Source organism: Ciconia boyciana, chromosome 4 (assembly GCF_034638445.1).
Source record: "Ciconia boyciana chromosome 4, ASM3463844v1, whole genome shotgun sequence".
NCBI classification, from domain to species: domain Eukaryota; kingdom Metazoa; phylum Chordata; class Aves; order Ciconiiformes; family Ciconiidae; genus Ciconia; species Ciconia boyciana.
Window position 1 is genome coordinate 47,188,777 of NC_132937.1, and position 21,725 is coordinate 47,210,501.

At 39.0% G+C, this 21,725-nt stretch overlaps 2 protein-coding genes and 1 long non-coding RNA gene across 7 annotated transcripts in view; 1 reads left to right on the top strand and 2 right to left on the bottom strand.

Moving 5' to 3' along the window:
• Positions 1-13,662, bottom strand: part of PUM3 (pumilio RNA binding family member 3) — a 28,227-nt gene extending 14,565 nt beyond the window's left edge. The window contains exons 1-12 of one of the 4 annotated variants that reach the window (XM_072859701.1): positions 13,534-13,662; positions 12,758-12,858; positions 10,676-10,858; positions 8,685-8,820; positions 7,860-7,935; positions 6,979-7,072; positions 6,691-6,757; positions 5,956-6,130; positions 4,115-4,218; positions 3,537-3,615; positions 1,677-1,775; positions 470-523 (exon numbers count right to left, since the gene is read on the bottom strand). In XM_072859701.1, coding sequence (XP_072715802.1) covers positions 470-523; positions 1,677-1,775; positions 3,537-3,615; positions 4,115-4,218; positions 5,956-6,130; positions 6,691-6,757; positions 6,979-7,072; positions 7,860-7,935; positions 8,685-8,820; positions 10,676-10,858; positions 12,758-12,848 — 1,158 coding nt within the window. In that variant the 5' untranslated portion in view covers positions 12,849-12,858; positions 13,534-13,662. Of the gene's footprint in view, positions 1-469; positions 524-1,676; positions 1,776-3,536; positions 3,616-4,114; positions 4,219-5,955; positions 6,131-6,690; positions 6,758-6,978; positions 7,073-7,859; positions 7,936-8,684; positions 8,821-10,675; positions 10,859-12,757; positions 12,859-13,257; positions 13,361-13,533 lie in introns of those variants that run through there. The other 3 variants (XM_072859699.1, XM_072859700.1, XM_072859702.1) reach the window with 3 other exon arrangements.
• On the top strand, positions 13,393-19,479 carry LOC140650880 (uncharacterized). The gene is made up of 3 exons (XR_012042189.1): positions 13,393-13,900; positions 15,577-15,785; positions 19,106-19,479. It is a non-coding gene; the product is annotated as an uncharacterized lncRNA (long non-coding RNA).
• A 590-nt stretch (positions 19,480-20,069) lies between these two features.
• The window catches only part of LOC140650879 (histone-arginine methyltransferase CARM1-like), a 78,101-nt gene continuing 76,445 nt past the window's right edge, over positions 20,070-21,725 (bottom strand). For both annotated transcript variants that reach the window (XM_072859705.1, XM_072859704.1), the window contains one exon: positions 20,070-21,415. In XM_072859705.1, the coding sequence (XP_072715806.1) occupies positions 21,406-21,415 (10 nt within the window). In that variant the 3' untranslated portion in view covers positions 20,070-21,405. The remainder of the gene's footprint in view (positions 21,416-21,725) is intronic.

A 21,725-nucleotide genomic window follows, 5' to 3' on the forward strand; every position in this document is an offset into this window, starting at 1 on the left:
TTTTAAGCTTCCCGACTTAAAAACTTATTGAGCATCTTATAAGAAATATGCATATTCAAATGGCCTTTCCAATGACATCCCCAACACATCTTAATTTTTTTTCCTCTTCTGTATACATGTTATTTTACTCCCAACCAAGAAGAATTAACCAACAAGCCATATGAAGATGCAATATAAAGTTGGGCTCAAAAAAAAAATTGTAGAAAAAAAATTAGGACTTATAATTAACTTAGCTACTTCAAAGAAGGACAGTACTACATGTAGTTCCCACAATGAAGCTTCTTAGTATGTCTCTAAATATTCCATAAAGTTCAATATATTTCATATTATCTAGTACATCACCACTATTTTAAACCTACTTTTATTAAGATCTTACAGTTGTTGCCAGTACCAAAGCATATTCAAATTAGTCTCTATCAAATCACTTGTGTTTCAGAGACTATGAAATAAATGGTTAATGAACACTCACCGTTGCTATTTTTTCAATATATGTCTTCATAGTTTTCACAATGACTTTTCTGTCCTATCCAAAAGGAAACAAGAAACTCAAATGAGCCTATAATTCCAGTGATTCTGAATAACTAAACTGTTATTTACACCTTCAAAAAGATAACTTTCAATTTGCTTACTAAAGCAAAGGCTATTTACCAAAGTCTCACAGTTGCACTATTAGTCGACACCTAAAAACAGTGTGAAGAGTTAATCCTGAACTGTGAAAGACTCAATCCCAAGGAGGTTCTGTGGTATGTTTACAAGTCCAGACCATCAATGGGAAATGCCAAAAAGGGCAACTTAGAAAAAAAAAGAAAAAAAAACCCAAAACCCAAAAACAACCACACCAAACCACCACATATGTTCACCTCTATCTTGTTCATTATTCACAGAAGAAGAATGCACTTCAACTCTTCATTTGGAAAGAAACTTTTTCAACAGGACCTGAAACTTTAAAGTAGCAAGGACTCTAGCCTGTTGCAAAATGCCTTTACTAGCAAGATTTTTTTGGCAGAACGTTTTCTCAGTGCTTGTACGTTTGGCTCTTGCAATCACTGCTCAGTCTTTTTTAGAATCATTACTACCCCTAGACCCTAGGAACTTCACATTTTTCTCTGCACTCTTTAACAAGCAGACTATTTTCATAAGTCATCTTTTTTTTTTTTAATACAGAAAAAGATAGGAGGCATTACAGTATTTCCAAGAGATGATGACATATGTCATACCTAAAGTATTTCAGGATACTGTATCAGCAGAAGAAACTAAAACACAGTTCCTGTAACATTTTTTAAGTCTTGGCATTCCAAAGCCAAACATCATTCCACATTATGACTTCTTTACTGTCCTTTCCCTATTGCCAATTTCACCTGCATTAAGAGATCTATAGGATGAATGAATGCCCAATAATCTTAAAATGGAAAAGCTTTATGTGTCATCTCCAAGAACTCTGCTAAAAATGAAAGGAGATGCTTCCACTAGAAAAGTTCTAATGAAAGCATGTTATTCACGAAAAACTACTGCTTATATTTGCCAGTAGGTAAAGTGGGGGCCACTTTTTACCTTGCTCTCAAATACTTAACTGCATCAAAATGTGCCCTGGCAGAAGGACCCATGTGAGCAATCATACTCAGTCTCAGACTATAGTATTATTAAAGGAGACTGGGTAGACAGAAACCAAACAATACCTTGGGAGTACCATGCCATAAGCAGTGCATCGTTACTCGGGCTCCATCATGAGTGTGTGCCAGGTAGATGACAGCCTCTCTGATAGCTTCTATCATTTCCTGGGGAAGAAAAGGTGAAAAAGCAAAAAGGTGAAACAAAAGGCCTGAGAAATCTCAAGGCAGGCGGGTGAGGGCATGAAAGGATTTTTGTTGTCTGCCCACACGACTATAGAGTGCATCACTGGCTCTACAGAACCACTCTCATTGCCTTGACCTATGAAAAAAGGCCTCAAAAAGAGTCCGAAAGACTGTAAGTGCCATTAGCTTTCTCCCTTCAAAACTACACTGTTCATCATACTCATTCTATGAAATCAGAACTGTATTGAAGCTTGTCAGTTGTCCTATTACAGACAATTCAAAGAAGGGTGCTCAGAACTCAGACTAAAATTAGAGGAAACAAAAACAACCATTCATTTAGGATTAAAATCTTTGAAGGTGATGCAATTTATTTATACACACAGGGTATCAGCCAGAAAGCAAGGACAACTAAAAGGTCACTTAAGCACGAGGTGATGTTATAAATCAGAAATGACAAGATTCAGCCAAACGTTAGTCTTCATATCAAAGGAACGACATTCTGAAGCCACCTGGCAAAAAACACCATCAGCCAAAAAAGAAAAACCAAACCAAAAAAAACCCCTCCCAGGTTACTAGATACTACTTCTGTTATTATCTGATAGATTTATTTGACATGAAGCTCCCACTTATCTCCCCTTCTATCCTTAGCTTATTCTCGCTCCCTAGTCAAAGGTTCCAAGCATTTTACCATTTATTTGGTCACTGTGACTGGTCAGTCACAACATGATTGGTGTCGCTAGCTACATGCACAGGCAGGCAGGAACAGATCTACAACAGGGGGTTCCAAACCCCAGAGAGACTACCCATACGCTACCATATCTGCACAAAAAGACAAGCAAGGAGCAAGAGATATGCCCTTACTCCCCCGATTCACACAAGACTGTGAATCCAGAAGCATTCTCTGACAAAGCATTACATGAAACCACGCACAGGAACCTTTAATTAGGTAAGATCTGGACTCAGAATAGGCCACGAATAGTCCACCTCACTACTCTTAGCTTTGGCTTTGTTAACAGTAACAAAGAAGAGTTCAGGCATCCAGTCCAGCAGGAGCAGGTAAGAGACAGCAAGTCTAGAAGGCTTCACCTAGCCTGGAGTGAGATGGTGCTGAACTGCAGAACCAGGGCTAGGTTGACGGACACAGCTTGAAGACAGGTGAAGCCAAGCAGGATACCACCTTATACAATGTCATATCACACAGACGGATTTAGGCCTAGTTTTTGCAAGAACAGCTGGGATAAGCTTAAAACTGGAATTTAATACAGACATAGTGATACAAGCCTATGCTTGGTTCAGGAGACAAAGTTTTGGCTGCTGACAGAAGGGCCCAATCTGATTGTATTTTGTTCAAGAGTTTTTTGGACAATGGCTAGAAGTGGTTAAGAAACTATACACTGGAAAACTAAACTACTGGAAGCAAAGTCCCTGGCTTTAATTATTCTCCAGCTACTGAGAAGGACCATTTAGCATGGAGACAGAAAATATCAAAGTCATTCCATTAGAATTTTTTTTTTTAATTCACATATCACAAACACTATTGCTTTAGTGTCAAAGTTCACTGTGACTGTAAATCTCCATTCAACACTACTCCCCAGTCATCCATCTGGAATCACCAGATGTGTAAAACTCTATAAATATAAGATGTGTATTTTTGTCTAGTTACCTTACAACACTTTCGTGACAAGATTAAAAACATTCCACTGAAAGGCAGAAGAAGACAAAAACCAAACAAAACATACTTACGGATCTTTGTTTTGGAAGAGCGTAAGTGAAAAAGTCCAAAAATACTTTATGTACCAGTGAATGCTTTATCACCGCCTCTCTGTATTTGGGAAGAGGAAAATAAGCAAAAAGTCCCCCACAAGTAATGGTTTTAACATAAGCTAGCAATACTTCATTTGTATTTAAAAAAGAAAAAGTAAGGCAGTGTGGTGTGCAGAAAACACAGTCATTCTGGATTAGACGTTTAGCATTTACGATATGTGGAAAATTCTACCAAAACTTACAAATTCTAAAACCTAGCAAAGTATTTTCTCCTAAAGACCACTGGAGAAGCTTATCCAATAATGCGTTATGAAAGCACACCACACTGTGGGATTTCTACCAATTGTTTGACTGGGGCAGGGGACATTTTAGTTTATAGAAGTGGAGTTCAAAATTAGGATATTCATTATGACACTTCAGACAAAACCATAGTTAGTTACTACACAACATAGCAATGTTACGGCTTAAAAGAGTATCAGTATCACTGTCTGTTTACGTGTCAGAAACAAACGGGTTCAGGCTAGATTGCCACACCTTAAAGCAATTTTTGTCCTTACTTTTGTGCCATCGGTGTAAGAATCTGTTTCATTTCATCCAAGATGGCCTCTCTCTTTTCAGGCTGAGCTTCTAACACTTTGTCCAGTGTTGGGACAACTGGTGTCTGAAATGAATGCACAATCAGAGGTTTAATCATTCCCAGTAAGTATCACAGTTCACAGAAAATTATAATCTTTAGCCCCTTTTCAATCAAAATTCATGAACAATATCACAAACAAAATTAATTTTCTGCAAAACTAACATTTTTAAAAATTTTAACAAGAAAAAGCTTATCTACTTTGAGTATGTCAGAAGCTGTACACTTAAGTTTCTACAAACTGAATATTCATCATTAGCAAACAAAAGCTCTTATGGTCTGAACTGTTGTTTGCCAATTATGGTCAGCTCTTCACAAGACTGTCAGATATACGGTAAAATACACAAAACTGGCATTGTGTTAAGGGACTCCTGAGCTAAGCAGAAATCCTTCATGACAGCACGCATATGTCAGGGGGCAACACAGCAACAAGTCCATGAACTGAGAAATTAACCAAGGCCAGGAAATTCCAGTTCAAGAACAGCAGAGAGGAGAAATATATACCATATACATTAAATACAGAAGTACTTCCTGGTATCTCATCTAAACAATTACACTAGTAACTCTTGTAAAAGAATCTGTTTTTAGAAGAACAGTCTGACTAGATAGAAAATTTGAAGAAATTATTTCCAACCATCCCTGCTTTGGGGGGAAAGGGGAGTGGAGAGTTGGAGGCAGGAGGGGGAAAAGTAAACCACACATTTCAAAAATCCAAGAAATTCCAGTTCTTGTTAAGGATTACATTGTCATTTCTTATAAACCCACATACTGTTGAGTCTCGGGTTTGCACCACAATGGAAGACTCCTTGAAGCACTCATGCGAAGAATGCTAGAATGACGGAAGCTAACACTGCACTTAATTTCAGATGGGCTGTTTTACTCCCAGTACAAATTATAGCCCACAAACACGCCTTTCTATTACAGTGTTGCAAAATGCTTTACTAAAACTCATAATACCCTGTAAAGAAAAAATAGCAATATGGTTCAGAAATTAGCTGTTAATTTCTTATAGAATTTTAACAGAAATCTTGGGTAAAAGTGTGCTGTGCTGTACACCGGGGTGCAAACGTGTAGTTAGTAATTGCATAAAAGTTTTGTTCTTTGTAGCAAATACAACTATTTGTGCCTCTAATGGAAACCAACTTTCCAAGTTAGCAAGAAAGAAGGAAAAACAGAAATCAAAAGAAAGGAGGTTGTACTTTTTAAAAAGGTTCCCACTGCCTGGTGAGGATCTACATCTAAATGGTTTCAAGGGAGTTTGGACTCAAGTCCTATAGTCTCCATGGGAAAAGAAAACAAAGTCAAAAATTAAGCCTAAATGCCATACTGTATATTGATACAGGCACATTCCGCCTACACTCAGTTCTCATGAGACATAAGGCAGTTCTGACACAAAAGCCAGCTACAGCATTAATGGGGAATTAAGCCTAAATCTTATCTCAGCAAGGATGACCAGTTCACACTAGACCCTATTACACTAAGAGAACTGCAACTGCATATTAGACTACCTTTAATGAGCAGAGCAAGCTTATAGATGAACATAATATACTTTACATAGTTCAAACTGAAAAAACACATCAATTCATTCTAGAATAGAAATATGCAAGTAATCATGATGTTTAAACATGCTAAACTAGACTACATTTGGACAGCTGATGGAAATTTATTCAATCAAAAGAAATAGCAGGTAAGATAGGTAAGGTATTACTAACACAATACCTTAGATGCTAAAACACCTGAGACTAGGAAGTATTGAAACATCACCTTGTAAACCTGGAAAGTGTTCCCATATAGTTCTTCTGTCAGCATATTCCTCTGCTCCAGAATGGCTTTGTCATTATATGCATATTCCACTATAGCAGATGCTTCGGCATGACGGAGCATTTTCTTCACATGGCCTTTAAAACTTTTTATTATTTCTGCAACTTGTGGTTTTGTCCTGTTTCACAGGGAAAGATAGAGAGCAACAGTTAAAACTTTAGGGATAAGCTGACCTATCAATAGTTTTATTTTTGAAAGCACATTTAAGTGATAAGTTTTAGCATAGAAACCAGGAAATATATGCATCTGGATCAGCCTTATGGCATTTATGAAAACATGGCGAGAAAGCCAGGAGTCTGGAGAAATCATAAGGCATTTTGAAGGAAGAAAATAAACCAGTGGATAAATTCTACAGAATAAAGGATGCCTTCCTGAAACACTAAGCAGAGAAAACTTTTAAAAGCCAGTTTTCTATATAAGGCAAAGATCAACTTTGAGCACATATTTGAGGGGTTTTTGGCATATGTTTTCCTCGATGTGTACAGCTTTAGCTTTACTTTTCGCAAAAGGAACACTGATGTTAGCAATACCAGACACTCTCCTGTCTTGTCACTATTATAAAGATGTTTCTAGAGACATATTCTTTTATTCATGATCGATGCACTATAGATTAAGAGCAGCATTCACACTGGAAATGAAACAAGGCAACACAGCTAAGCAAATTCACTTCATACTCACCCATACATAAGAAACTTCTTCACAATATTTCTGGAATATTTTGACTTGCTCAACTCTACTAGGCTATCTGGAAGAAGGGAAAAAAATTCAGCTGGTTTGATTTTTCACTACATTAACTCTACAAAACAAGATGCCATTATTTAAATAAGTTTTAAGAGGTCAGTAGGAACGATGCATCATTTCAGCAGAAAGTTAAAAATATTCAAGAGAAAATAATATGGCTTGTTTTAATGCATCCTAACAACAATACAGAAGCATACAGGTAAAATGTAAATGGGAAGAAAATACCTTTCAATTCTTCAAATGTCTCTTGCCTTTGCTTCTCATTACCATACTGAATAAAGCACTGGATCACTCGAGTTGAATCATGTGCAAACGCCAGCTACAGGACAGAGATATTTCATTATCCTAGGCCATTCAAATGGCATTATTGACCAAATTTGTTTTAATGCACTTGCTCTCTGATATAGTTTTATGCCACATGTAGCATGCAATGCCAATTATAATAAGTAGTTACCTCTTCATAACAAATTAAGTTTTAAGGTTTTTTACTCCTTTATAAGTACTCTGTCAAACAAAATACAGACAATACTTGCAGTTGCTGACAATTAAGGATGTGCATCAAGGTTTTAATACTGAAAGAGAACCGGGAAATGGTATCTCATTTTCTCCCATATTCTTTGTAATTTCAGAGTGAGAGTGATGATATAGTTCCACTTCGGCATGGAATAACAAGAATCACTTTAAAATTCAACATGTATTTCACTGCAAATTTAACCATTTCAAGAATTAAGCGGAAAGACTGTTTAGTATAGTATCAGGACATTAACTTCTCTAAAAGAAAGTTGCAAAGCAACAATTGTAATTAATCAAAACTCTGAGTGGCTGTTTTTGAACTTCAGTTAACAGAGAACTTCACTAGACTGAAGCTGCTTGCCAAACTAGACAGCCTTATAACAGCCAGATGATAGACAAAGCATCCCAGGACTATTGTCCTGGAATCCAGGTGCCAAATGCAGCCTTTCAATCCTGTTTCTCTTCTTTTTTACTCACAGTTGAAAAAAATTCCCTGTAGGTTTTCGAAGAACAGGTTAGTACTATATAATTTCTGTTTCACCATTCTTTAAAGCTGTTGTGGATTTGTACACTATGGCATTAGTTTTTCTTACGCTTTTAATTTTTCCATGTAGAAGCTTCTGTAGTTCATTCATTAGCTTTTCTCGCTTATCCTTATCGCATTTCTTCCTACAAGCAAAAAAAAAAAGTAAAACAATCTTAATTGAGGAAGCAGCTTTTTTGTAGTATGATTCACTTATAGATATAAATTAAGAAGACAGTACAAAATTAAGTTAGCTCCACTAATCCAAATTTACATTGTCATTCATTACACCTGTAAACAGATGTAATTAAGCAGTTTCGGTTCCTACAAACCAAACCAGATTTCCACGCTTTAAAAATTATTCTTTTCTGAGTAATAATATTATTCAAAAGAACATAAACTCAAATCTACAGCCAGAGTTGTTTACAGATCCAAAGATCTGTAAGCATCTTACAGCCAAAACTGCAAAGCACAGACACAGAGAACAAGTAAAATTAACTCCTCCTTCTGTTGTGGGGCCCCAGTTCTAGAATTACACCTGCCCAGAGAGAGTATACAAACCTCCACAAAAAACTTGTGCACTGATCCCACTGCAAGATCAGGCTGAATCACTACATGCTCTATGCTCCAGAATTCAAAAAAATAAGACAACTCCTTAAGCATTTACTCACAAATTTTAGCCTAAAATACAAGTAAGCTCAATCCAGACATTTCTAGCACCATGGGTCACCACACTCTGCTTGAACCATCTACAGAATTGCATGTAATGTTATCATTCACCCATGAAGTTTTCACTGTGGAAATAGTTTCATATAATTACAAGAGGAGAGAGAGAGTCTTCTTGCAACTTATGACTAAAAGCCAACTGAATGAAAGAAAAAAATATCATTATTACCTTCTCACACTTTCCCATATTTGCTTTGATTTTACAATTACGTCATAATTACTTTTATCATTAAGTTGTCTGGTTTGCTTTAACTCCTTCCTTTTCTTTTTGAAGTCATTCCACTTCAGCTTCTTAGAATCTGACCCTGAAGACAAAAATAAACACATTTTCTATAGTCAGTAAAAGAGAGCAATGAAACCCTTTATCAGTATAAACTGTGGCAGCTCTGATTTGAATTGCTAACAATTCAGGAGCTTTGCCTGCAGTTACCCAGCTAGCTAATATGAAAATGTAAATATTTAATGAGTATGTCATGCTAGCAATTTCCACTTCTAGAATACTGGAAAGAACAAGGCAAACAACCATTTTTCCTCAAAGCTCTGTGTGCTGGTTTTGGCTGGGATAGAGTCAATTTCAAAGGATGCATCGCAAATCTCTTAATAGCTTGAAAATGGACTCAAAATGCATGTAGCAGCCTATGACTGCCCCACGTAATTCTCCCTTTTTAGTTCATCCTGTACTCACACATACTTTTTCCCTCTCTCAAAAGAAGAACCCTAACTGAAAGATACATATCTGAAATCTCAGAGAAAGGAAAAAAAATAAAGCCTTTTTACATGCTTAATCTTTTTATTCAGTCAAATTCCTTAAGCATGGGATTTTACTATACAACAGCTATACACTGCCACACAACAAACCCAGCTGAGGTAACTTTATAGAAAGTGCCACAAATGAGTTATGGAAAAACTTCAAGTTTTTGATAGTATTTGATTTTAGTTTTATTCATACCTTGACAAAAACCATCATCTTGTATTACATGGTTTCACAGAAGCAAGTCATGCCAACTATTACTTCTATATGGAACGTTAAAGGCCCAGCTTTAAGTTTTCAGACCTTAAAGCACTGCTTGTTGGTATTTAGCAGCGTGCACTTAACTGTCTTACCCATGCAAAACCCATGCTCTCTTTTTACAAAGTGTATTATTGATTTTTTCTATCACTCTCCGAAAGTAATAGTGACAAGCAAAACCTAACACTTTGCTTTGAGAGCAGTGCCACTGTGCAATACACAGCAGCTTTCAGTTATTCTTATAAACAACATTTAAAGGTTTGTGATTGTTGTTTATTTTAAAGCAGCTTAATATGAACATTCTGTGGCTATTAAATTTCCAGACATCTAGTGCGTATTCCATGTGAAGCCATTCTGCAAACATGCAACAGCAGCAACAACAAAATACTCAACACCCCCTACTGTCCTTTAAACAACTAACATTTTTCTGCAGAACTTCAGAATCCCTCACATACAATTCCACTTCGCATTTTACAGTGCTGTTTAATTGTCGCAGTAGAGCTTTGCTTCACAGCAGAGGAAGGAACAACATGAAATTCTCATGTACCAGAAACGAAGTTAAAAAAGAAATCCATTCAAACAGTGCTAAAACCAGATATTTATTTAGCCTCTCTGCATAAACATAAAAATAAGCTGTAAAATGTAAAAAGCAGTGATAACACCAATGATGTATCTTTTTTTTTTTTAAAAAAGAGGTGTCTAGATAGTTTGGACCACTGAAAAAAAGAATATAAAAGATAATCAACTTTGTTTCATTAATTTTTGTGTTTCAAATTTTATAGCCATTACTTTCAGAACAGAGGATTAAATTTCTAAAATGGTCTAAAATGGTTTCAAGCTAGCCACTTAATACTGTCATTAAAATAAACATAGCTTTGTGATGGCATACCAATTATTTAAATTTGCTACTGCATCTTTACTTTTGACTTCCAAGAAAATTTGTAATTGTTGATTCTCATGACTTTGGCCTCAAGCTTACTCGGGTGAAATAAATTTTTCCACAGCAAAGATTAAATGTAAAGTAAACTTGGAGTCATTCAGCCAATTTGGGAAGGTGATAACAAGGCAGGGGCAAAGAGGAAGACCTAGGTGAACAATGTGTTTCCCAAAACCTAGTTTCCATCCATATCCAGGCTTAAAAGTCTGCTCACCTCCCCCTTCACCATCCTGGAGCTTCCTCTTCTTTGCAAGCTTTTCTGATTGCTGTTCATTCTTGAATTGTTTGACACCACCTCTTCCAGATCTTAACTGTCCTTTCACAAATTTTTTTGAAATGGATTTAGGCTTTCCTTCCTCATCTTCTTTGTTAAGAAGTTTCTTTGATGGACCTGAATCTATTAACCAACAAAACAGAAATGAAAATGTTATCCTAGAGCTAATGTTGCTTCAAAAGAACAAATTATTACTGTAACAAGAATTAAACTACTTTGTAATAACAACTATATATATAGCAATAATTCTTACATGCTTCTCAAAGCTGGTGTTTTGATTGCAGTCCCTGGGCTTCCCAGTTTTCCCTAGGGAAGTTTTGCCCAGGCATTATTTTCTGGGAAGCAGTGTAACAGCCCAGACATAAAAAGGATTATTCTAAATTAAGAATTTCGCCACCCCTGACATCAAAGTCATCAATCCCCAAATCATCTCTTCAGTTTATGGTCAGAGCTATTTTGACATCATCCATTTTAAGTAGAAGAGAGCAAACACTGAAAGGTATCTTCCCAATCCTAACCCACAGCACTTCACACACCCTAGCTTCGACTCTCAAATAAACTTTTTCTTAACGTGTGAAAGCAAAGTCTAGAATAAAAAAGTTATCAACTTCAAATTTTTAATTAAGAGTATTTTAGGTCAATCAAACAGAGCTGAAGGGCTTGCAACACAATCTATTTAAAGCATTTCAGCTTTAGTTTTTCCAGGTTATTTGATCACACAGTCAGTATAGTTTTGAATGCAAGACAGAATCATAGAATGACTGAGGTTGGAAGGGACCTCTGAAGGTCATCTGGTCCAACCCTCCTGCTCACGCAGGACCACCCAAAGCTGGCTGCTCAGGACCACATTCAGGTGGCTTTTGACCATCTTCAAGGTGTGAGATTCCACCATCTCCCTGGGCAACCTGTGCCGGTCCTCGGCCACCCTCACAGTAAAGAAGTCTTTCCTGATGTTCAAAGGGAACCTCCTGTGTTTCAGTCTGTGCCCACTGCCTCTGGTCCTGTCACTGGGCACCACTGGAAAGAGCCTGGCTCTGTCTTTGCACCATCCCTTCAGATATTTGTATACACTGACAAGACTCCTGTCAGCCTTCTCTTCTGCAGGCTGAACTGTCCCAGCTCTCTCAGCCTTTCCTCATAGGAGAGATGCTCCAGACCCTTCATCACGTTCATGGCCCTTTGCTGGACTCTCTCCAGTATGTCCATGTCTCTCTTGTACTGGGGAGTGCAGAACTGGACACAGCACTCCAGGTGGGGCCTCACCAGCGCTGAGCAGAGGGGAAGGATCACCTCCCTCCACCTGCTGGCAGCACTCCTCCTAATGCAGCCCAGGATCCAATTAGCCACCTTTGCCACAAGGGCATATTGCTGGCTCAGGTTCAACTTTGTGATCACAAGGAGCCCCAGGGCCTTTTCTGCAAAGCTGCTTTCCCCCAGCATGTATCGGTGCACAGAGTTGTTCCCGCCCCCGGTGCAGGCCTTTGCACTTCTCCTTGTTGAACTTAATGAGGCTTCTATCAGCCCATTTCTCCAGCTTGTTGAGGTCCCTCTGGAGAGCAGCACGACCCTCTGGCGTATCAGGCACTCCTCACAGTTCTGTGTCATTGGTAAACTTGCTGGTGGTACACTCTGCCTCATCATCCAGATCATCAATGAAACAGTTGAACAGTACTACACCCAGTATTGACTCCTGGGTACGCTGCTAGTTACCAGCCCCCAAACAGATTTTGTGCCACTGATTACCACTCTCTGGGCCCAGCCATTCAGCCAGTTTTCAATCTACCTTACCGTCTGCTCATCCAGCCCATAACTCATCAGCAACTCTGTGAGCATCATATGGAAGACACTGCCAAAAGCCTTACTGTAGTCCATGTAGACAACACCCACTGCTCTTCACTCATCTGCCAAGCTAGTTATTTCATGACATAAGTTTACCAAGATAAAAAATGAAGTTTGAGCATGCCTGTGCACAACAATAATCTCTCCGCCAGAACTCCTATTAAAAAGCCTTTGCCTTCTTACCTTTTTTAAATTTCCTTTTCCCGTGTGGCACTTTTCCACGAGGCGCTTTTCCGCTCTTCCCTACGAACTTCTTTTTACCCTTGGCTTCCATTGTGGCAACACTGCAAACGGACCAAGAGACAGCATTACCGGAGCACCGCGGCTCCCTAGCTAACGATGTGAGGAAAAGACCGCCTGCGCCTCCCTCAACGCGTGTTTACGCAGCCCTTCCCACTGGCGGTCGCCCGTTCCTAGGCGGGCGGTGGGGGACCAGGAGACGTCGTCCACAGGCCGGTCACCGCGGAGCTCAGCTAGGCAAGACCGCGGTCCGCCGGGCCCGGGCAGCTGAGGCCCCGGCCCCGCTCCCCAGGGATCCCCAGTCCAGGCCTAGTGACAGCGCCCGGGAGCACGCAGCACGCCGCCGGCCCGCAGCCGGGCGCGAGGGCCGCGAGGTAGGGCTGCTCCGCGGGAACCCACCCCCCGCCGCCGCCTCCGCCGCCGCCGCCGCCCCCTCCGCGCACCGTCGACCCCGCCGCTCGCCTCACACGTGCCGCCCCGCCCGTGCTTTGCGGCCCCCTCCGGCGGGCGGGGCTCCCCATTGGCCCGCCTGGCCGCTACCGCGCGACAGTGCCGAAGCAGCGTGCCGTAAAGCGACGCGCGGAAGGCGAAGGGCGCCACGCTCTTCCTCCAGCGTCCTCTCTCCGGCCCTCGGCGGTGGGGCCTGGGCCGTGCCGTGGGGAAGTCGCCTCCATCCGCCTCGGGGTCCTCCGTAGCAGTTCCCATTTGTGTAGACTCACCCCGGAGCCCTAGAAAGGGCGGGCCCCTGTGAGGAAAGGCCCCGTCCCCTTCCCGTGCTCCTGTCTTTGCCTTCTGCCTGCCTCTCCGCCGCCCCGGCAGCGGGGCCAGCAGGCCTGCCGCCATCTTCTCCAGCGCGGCTTGCCCAGTGCCCAGCATAAAAAAGATGCTGGTTTAAAAATAAGGTGATGCACCGCAGTACAGATTAAGTAGCGATGATGCTGGAGGACACCAGGTGGAGCTGTTACTTCAAAACGATGCAGATGTGACTAGTGGAGTGGAACGTCAGCGTCAAGTGTGTTTTCATATTCGGGTGTTCAGTAAAGTCATGGCTTCCGAATGGAAAGGAGATCCGTATTCATAAACGTGGTAATTATCACACGGTGTGATTACAGCTATGACAGGAAGTCAGAGCATAGTAAATACTTCTGTAATACCACCCATAGTATATTTGAAGACGTAATGTAGAGAGAAATTATTCGGTAGAGTTTTTCCTTCAGAACAGCTGGTGATAGTACTGTTTTCCTTTTATTTGTCTCCTGGGAAGCACTTGGCAGTGACTTGCAAAAAAGAACAGGCATAGGCAGGATTATGGTGTTTAGTTTTCCCCAATCCTTGAAATTTTAACATCGTGCCTGTCAAAATTATGTGAAAATTGTGTTTTAAAGGGGGGGGGGGGGAAGACTGTGCATTTTGAAGCTTGGCTTAAGTCAAGGAGCATAATATCACAAGTTCGCATGTTCCCACAGCCCAGATGCTTTGCTTCAGTGTTTGGAACAACCTCTGTAGATATTTGAGATAAGTCTATTCACCACACTAACTAGATTTTCCAGTTTTTCGGTGGTTTCCTTTTAAGAATTAAGACCATGATCAAGTAAGACATTAGAAAATATATTGCTGTGTTCAGCTTGGTTGCTATAATACAAACATCTCCCAGAGGACAAACCAATGAAATTTTTGGATGTCAGCCAGAGATTTCAAGTCAACCAACTTACAGGTTCAAGCATCTATCATTCATAAAAAATAATTAAGGGTTCCTTAAAGATCTTCAGGTACCTTAAAACAGGCTGTAATTATAGAAGATCTTGACCTAATCATGTCTCCCGGGTATTCCCAGTGTGTTCAGAGTCATGTATCAGCACATACGTTTTAATATCTATTTTTCATGTCTATTTTATCTCTCTTCTGGACATTGTTTTGATTCCATGGAGGTAAAAATTATGAAAGAAACCAAAAGATAAAAATTCAGAAATGAGAATTTGAAATTTGTGAACAAGATATGTAATGTTGAATTCAGTATTGCTGGTCTGTCTCTCTAGCGAAAGCCTCATCTCAAGATCCAGATTTACATTCAGATTCTAAAATTGTGCATTACTCGTTCAGCGTGAGGTTTCCAACTTGGTATCCCAAGCATATTTTTTGATACCCTTAAAGATGTGGTTCTGACAATGGGTTTTTTAAACAAAAAGAAGGATCATGCTCTTTGGACAGCAAAAACAAGCAGTAAGAATTGCAAGAGCAAGAAGCATGTTTCACTGAATAGTCATAGGCTGGATAAGATCATCATGAAGTGTCTACAGCCTTTTCTTCTTTCACACAGTGCATCCACATCCATTCTGATTTGTCTGTGGAATAAATTTGCTATAGTAGTACCAGAAGCAGTGCTAGCACACTTAGGGCCAGTGCCTCATCTGGCACTTTTTCTGGCATTGGCTTCCAGCTCAAGGAGTGGTGAATTCAGTAGTGCTGAATGCCATGCCACTTTATTTCTTAGTAGACTTTGAAGAAATAAGAGCTGTGGTAAATATAACAGGAAGTTTAAAAATGGCATGTCTCACATTTTACATAAAGATTCACAAAAGTGTGACAATATGTCTGCTGGTCTGTCCTAGCCAAAATAAGAATCCTGTAGTGTCTGTAGTAAAGAAGTCAATGAAAGAAAAAAAAAAAATCATAGGCTGGGGTTTATTCATGCTTTTGTTAATAACACATTTATCTGACCATTTTCACATCTAAAAAAATATTTTGGCTCTGTGACACAATAGATCTGGACCTTGTATTAAGGCAATTGTAGTGAAGACTGCAACAACGGAGTGCTGTCTACTGCCTTGGCCAGGACTGCTCTGCTCACTTCAGTGAGCCTCCTTTGACAAGACATCCAAAGGTGCAAAGCTGTAAGAAAAATGGAGTGTAACCACAGCCATAACCTGACTGTTCCTACTACCAGCAGGAGAATAATTACCACAGAAGTCAGGTAAAACTGCATCATTTCATTTTCATTTGTGAATGGTACTGAAGGTACTTTCTCAACTTCTGAAGATGGCTACATGCACCTTGTCTAAGACTATTATTTTATAGCTTACATTATTTGTGGAGAAGCAGACAGTTCTGCTATCCTTGTAAATGGATTGATCACCATGCCTTTCAGCTGGCGATCCTCTCTGGAGAGACCACCACTCTTACACAGCCTTTCAATTCGTTATCTCCCTCTACACTCCCTCCCGAAGAGAAAACTTAATTTTTTAATCTTTCTTGTCATCACAATGCAGACCTCTGACCTACAAACACAGCCAAAGCCATTTGTGTCTCTGCTGCTCCAGTTGCAGTGTGTCAAAGACCTCTTCTCTGTATCGCTTTTTAGGCACTGCAGGAAAGATGCATTAAGTTAGGCAGCCACACTGGGTATACTTTGCTCTGACTAAGTATATCCAACCCTTTCATAATGCAAAAAAAAAAAAAATCTTTTTTTTTTTAACCATCAGCTGATGTGTAGGTATAACTGATATTTTGCTCCTGAAAAAGATCCCCAAAGATCCAGATATAAAGACAGCCTGGAACTGGTCGCTCCTGAGTGATGAGCAATGGAGAGGCCAGTTACTCCTGCTGCCGTGCTGGAGTTGGAAAGGGTGGTGACAGCATGTAATATTTCTATGAGTGACCATCCATATTCTGGGGTATACCATAGCCAAGGAGGCAGCGGAGCCACAGGTGTTTCACTGCCCCCAAACTGTCTACTCCTGGTTTTGCTTTTGCCTATAGCTGCCTGCAAGCTTCTTGCATCATGATTTTTAACTTTCTGAGTAACTTAGAATTCAGTGCAATGTTTGTTAAAAGTCAACTGAGTTGGAAAAGATTATGAGATGCAGTTATAAAGAGATGGTGAATTCTCAGTAGCAATTACAGCATGTTACTCTGGGATATCTGGTTACATTATGAAACACAAACTAATTTGCAGTTATGTTGTTTCATTTCCTCACTTAGGCTGTGTGAGAGAACACTCAACTTCTGGTCATTTTGCAATGTATAGAGACCTGGTAGAAGTGACAGAGTGGAAGTAATTTAGCCACCTGTTCAGAAAAATAGAGGGCAGGCTTCCCACACATCTTGATACTGCTCACTTGCTGTTGTTTCTATTAAATATACCTGTTAAGAGTTTCATCCACATGACAACTTAAGTGAACTATATTTCCCTTTTTCCAAAGTTGGCTCAAAACACTCAGCTGTAGAGTCATTTGTTCTTATTTCTCAGCTCACTATTTTGAGGGCGGATGGAGTGTTGCAAAGAACAAGATTCTTAATGTGTATGTCCTGGCATCAGTGTTCCTGGGAGAATTTCTGAGATCCTCTGAAATCCAGCATTATAGTTGTGAGTGAAGGCTGGCCTTTTTCTCTTGCATTGTTTTCCACAGAAAGACCATGAGTACTCTTTGATCTACAGGTTTGCCAGACCAAGCCCTGCTTTCCTAAACAGATCTTGGGAAGGCACTATTCACTTAAAATTCTTTGGAAATTCCACCTGAATTCTGGCAAAACTGGATCCATGTTCCTGCTCTCAGTATGCACTTACCAATTATCTCATATATTAGCAAAAGAAAACTTGTTTTGTTGGGATTTTGGGTGGTGGTGATTTATTTTAAAGAAAGTACCATGTTCAGTTCTGTGCTATTTCCTGAAGTCAAGCGTGTTTCATATTCTGTGGTACCATCCTCTTTTATTACTGCTTATATGAGCGTTGTTACTCATATAAGGGTCAGCGCTATTGAGCAATGCTTTGTTCACAGTAGTTTTGAATCATGATCCACTAGATATGACTAGTGACTGACCTGTTAGCTAAGGGACATCTAAAGCCTCCTGGAAATTAGGCTGAAGTCCCAGCAAAATCAGGCTGAAGTCCCAGAGTTCAATGTTGCAAGATGACATGGCTGACAACTGGCCAACCTAGGGAAGGGCAGCCACTTTGAGAAAGACATTTTTATACTTCCCACTCCTTTGTCTTTGGTTTTCTTCTCTTTACATTAGTTTTTTTCTTCTGTAAATACATGCATCTGAATATCACTAAAATCAGCACGGGTCAAACCTGGTGAGCTGAACCTGAACAGTTAATGTCAGGTATTTGATACCCTCTCGAGTGCGTCCAGCAAGAAATTAATTTTTCTGCCTGCAGTCTCCTATTGAACTGCTGTCCTCCATTCTACTGACTCTTCAGCTACATCTTGACAGTGTATCTTTCCCCACTTTTAGCTTTCAACTTGGATCAGTGCAGAGTTGTAAATATGTGTGTTACCTAATCAAGAAGAGTGAAAACCTGTATACCACATGCCAAGGCTTCAAGAAGAATAAAGTGCATACTGTCTGCAGACTTGTTTTCTAACCTCTAAATGCCTTTTTTTTTTTTCCTTTCTTTTTTGCATCTTGAGAAAAAAGCATAAAAGAAACTTAGCTAAGCAAATTAACACCAATTCCATTGCGTTTCACTGCACTTAGATCCAGAGGCATCAAGATTGCTTTTGGATGTCATAGTTGTCACAGGTATTATAAAGAATGCCATCACAAAGATTTCTGTGGGTCTAGTGCACACAATATGCAGTAAATCACTGCTTCTCTTAGCAACCACTACAGTAATAGTAACCACATTGAATTCCTATACTGTTCCTAAGGACAGAATATTCTAATCAACAGTTCAGATGGGAGAACTCATATAGATAGACATTCAAAAGGAAAGTCATTACTAGTGAAAATGCAGTTTATCATGAATCACTATGTATATATGATTGCTTATAAAACTTTAAATGCATCTCTCTGGTGTGATGGTAAAAGAAAACAAACATATGCAATTGTTGAAAAATAAGCTGTTAAAAGCATTTCTTACTGCTGTAATTTCTTGAAGATTAACCTTCTAAATGACCATGGATCCAGCAAAGCATGAAAATTTATAGCTCCTTAGTATGATATTCAGTGTTTTTCCTATTGTGCTTTTTGAGTCTATGGGATGCAAGACAGTATGTCATTTTTCAACAGGATTAATATAGCCTCTTTAAGTATAAATGAGGAAATGCTATATTTCATAATGTGGTCAAATCTGTTCAACAGTTTTACGTTGTAAAACTACATCATCACTGTTTGCTCCAGCATCCCCACCGTTCTGCTTTAGTTTCCCTACATTCTCTAGCATTCATTAACGTTGCCTTCATAAAAAAATCAAAACAAAACACCAGCATTTGTATGAATAAAATGTTTTCATTGACATGTTGTTTCAAAAATACTTTACAAATATATTCTCATGTTTATACCCAGAAAGACCTCCAAGGTGAAAACAGTACACTGTAGTCCTTGAAGGTAGGCTCCTGTATATTTCAAAATCACCAATGCTTCAAAGCAGGAAAGAAGAAAATGTTAAATGATAAGGAAGTGAAGACAGTCACAGGACCTTATTTCAAACAGCAAATGGTACAGGATCCGATCCTTCAGTTTTAGCATACAATCTGGAATAAAGTGAATTCCTGAAGTAGAGAGAAATACAAATACCAGTCCTGGATCATCCAAATCATTTCAAAGTAGCAATCACTGTGAAATATTCTTTGTACTTGTTACCATGTGAGGAAACAATCTTAACTCTACCTATTGAAGGTGCAGTTATCAGATACATATGCCTTTTACTCTGGAATTAAATAAAGATACACAAGCTGACACTGCTGTCTGCTGCTGTTGTTTTTCCTCCCCTTTATTTACTTTCTTCCTTAAAAAGAATTGAAGTTGCCACATGAAATTCACAATGTAAGGTTTTTCCCTGTGGAAAATAGAAGTCTTTGATACACAGATACTTTTTAGAAGAGGTTTGAGACTGAAATGTGAGATCCAGACAGACATGCAGGCCAATAGGTGGCAGTACACATCTATAAACTGAATTCAGATTCAAATTTCATATACTCCTTTCATAATTGCTGAGGAAAACCTGCAAAACTCTAGAATGAACTACAGCTGCCTGGTATTTGGATTTGGAGATTCCTGGATTTGCTTCCCTCTCTCATAAAACCACCAACCACTGTACAGACTAAATTTAGGAAGGATAGATACCCAGCCATCAGACATTGCATCAGAAATCTCATTACACTGCTTGTACAGGTTAGAATGGTAATTTCTGTTATCATTCTGAGGCAGCAACCCACATTAAATACTACTTTTTAATATATATTATGTATTTGTGTAACAAAACAGTCTTTTATTGTGCAAACTACATTTTTATACTAGAAGTCTCTCACCTGCTTTATTAAAAGCTACTGGAAATAAGAAGGCAATAATTTTCTGACGCTAACTTCAATGGGTTTCATGGCCTCAGCCATGAAGTTCATGTTAGTTTTACAGGTTTCACAATTTTAGGGAGTACTTTCCATAAGCTCATAAACTATCTTTAAATAGCTGCAAATGGCTGTTGACTTGGAGAAGAACCTCTGGAACGACACCTGGTTCTTAATTACTCCCAGCAGGGGTCCTTAGCTGGGCTTTTGATCAAATGCAGCATGTAACTTCCTGAGAGAAGGGTCAGCTTTCGTGGGGCTTTTCGTTCAAACCAGCCTTCCAACCGCATGTGGAAGGCTAGAGGCTGATTATATCTTGCTAGACGTATCACTGCAGTTATGGTTTTGGTAGTAAAATGACGTATACATTTCTGATTTGACTCCAGCTCATTAATTCAGCCTAAGGCATATATTTTGAATGACAGAAACACATTCTATGAAACTCACTATGTGCTTTTTATGGGTAACATTGGAGAGAGATCTCCTTAAAATCTGTACTATAACTCCTCCTCAAAAATACATCTTTATATACCTTGGACTATCAATACTTCTCACAGAGCTACAGAAAAAGTGAAAGTCACACATAACCTATCATAGAGTTTTATATCCCACTATGCTGGGAGTAATTTACAGATGTGTCCTGTTACACTTCTATAGGCATAGAGAAATCTCAGAACATTTACAAAGTATATGCAAGATTACTTTAGGTTAATGTCTCAAAATGAACCAAATTAATGAGTCCATTGAGAGAAAACTGAAGTATTTAACACACTGCCCTGGTGAGCTAGAAGATTAACACCAACATTGAAATATCTAGAAATAAGTGCTGAATGTTTAAAGCATGGACACTGCATACTGCTCAAAGATCTTTTGATGTGTCACGTATAAACATGAGGTAGGTTTTGTTCAATAACCTAGAATACTGGTAAGAATATTAAAAAAAAAAAAAGACCAGTTAACCAATGTGAGCTTACTGTAAAACAGAAATAAAAACAAACACAGAGAAATAGTTCTTTGTTCTTTATCAAATTAACTGTCTGGAATAAAATTTAGTCTGCTGCAATTCAAGTCTGTAAATGTGAGCGCAGGCTAAATTTCAAATTAAAAAAAAAAGGGGGATGGAACTACAGTATTCCCTTCTCATGTGATTCACATACAATTACAGATACGTACAGTTACAAACTGATTTTACACAAGCACCAGTAGGCCTACTAAGAACTGAACTGATTTCAGTCTCACTGGTTACTCAGCTTGGTGAGAATCTCACTTCCGTTTTCAGATGCCATATTACAGTATATTCTAGGCATACCTAAAAATGGATGAAAGAATAAAATAGTTATAGTAAAATATACCATTCTTTGATAGCTTACAGCACTAGCTGAACTAAGCAAACTTAATAAATTCTAATATAGCTTTTATTTTACTATGGAGTAAAAACTGTTGTCAGCTTTTTGATCTTTAATAAGGACTTCTATGAAATTGAAAGTGTTGTAAGCACAACACTCAGCCAATGTATGTCAGAAAAGTCTAATTGGAATAAAGCTAGGAAATCAGTCACCTATGCTGTTACTGGATTTATTAAATGCAGCGTGATTTCAAATTTAAATTGTAAGTCTTTT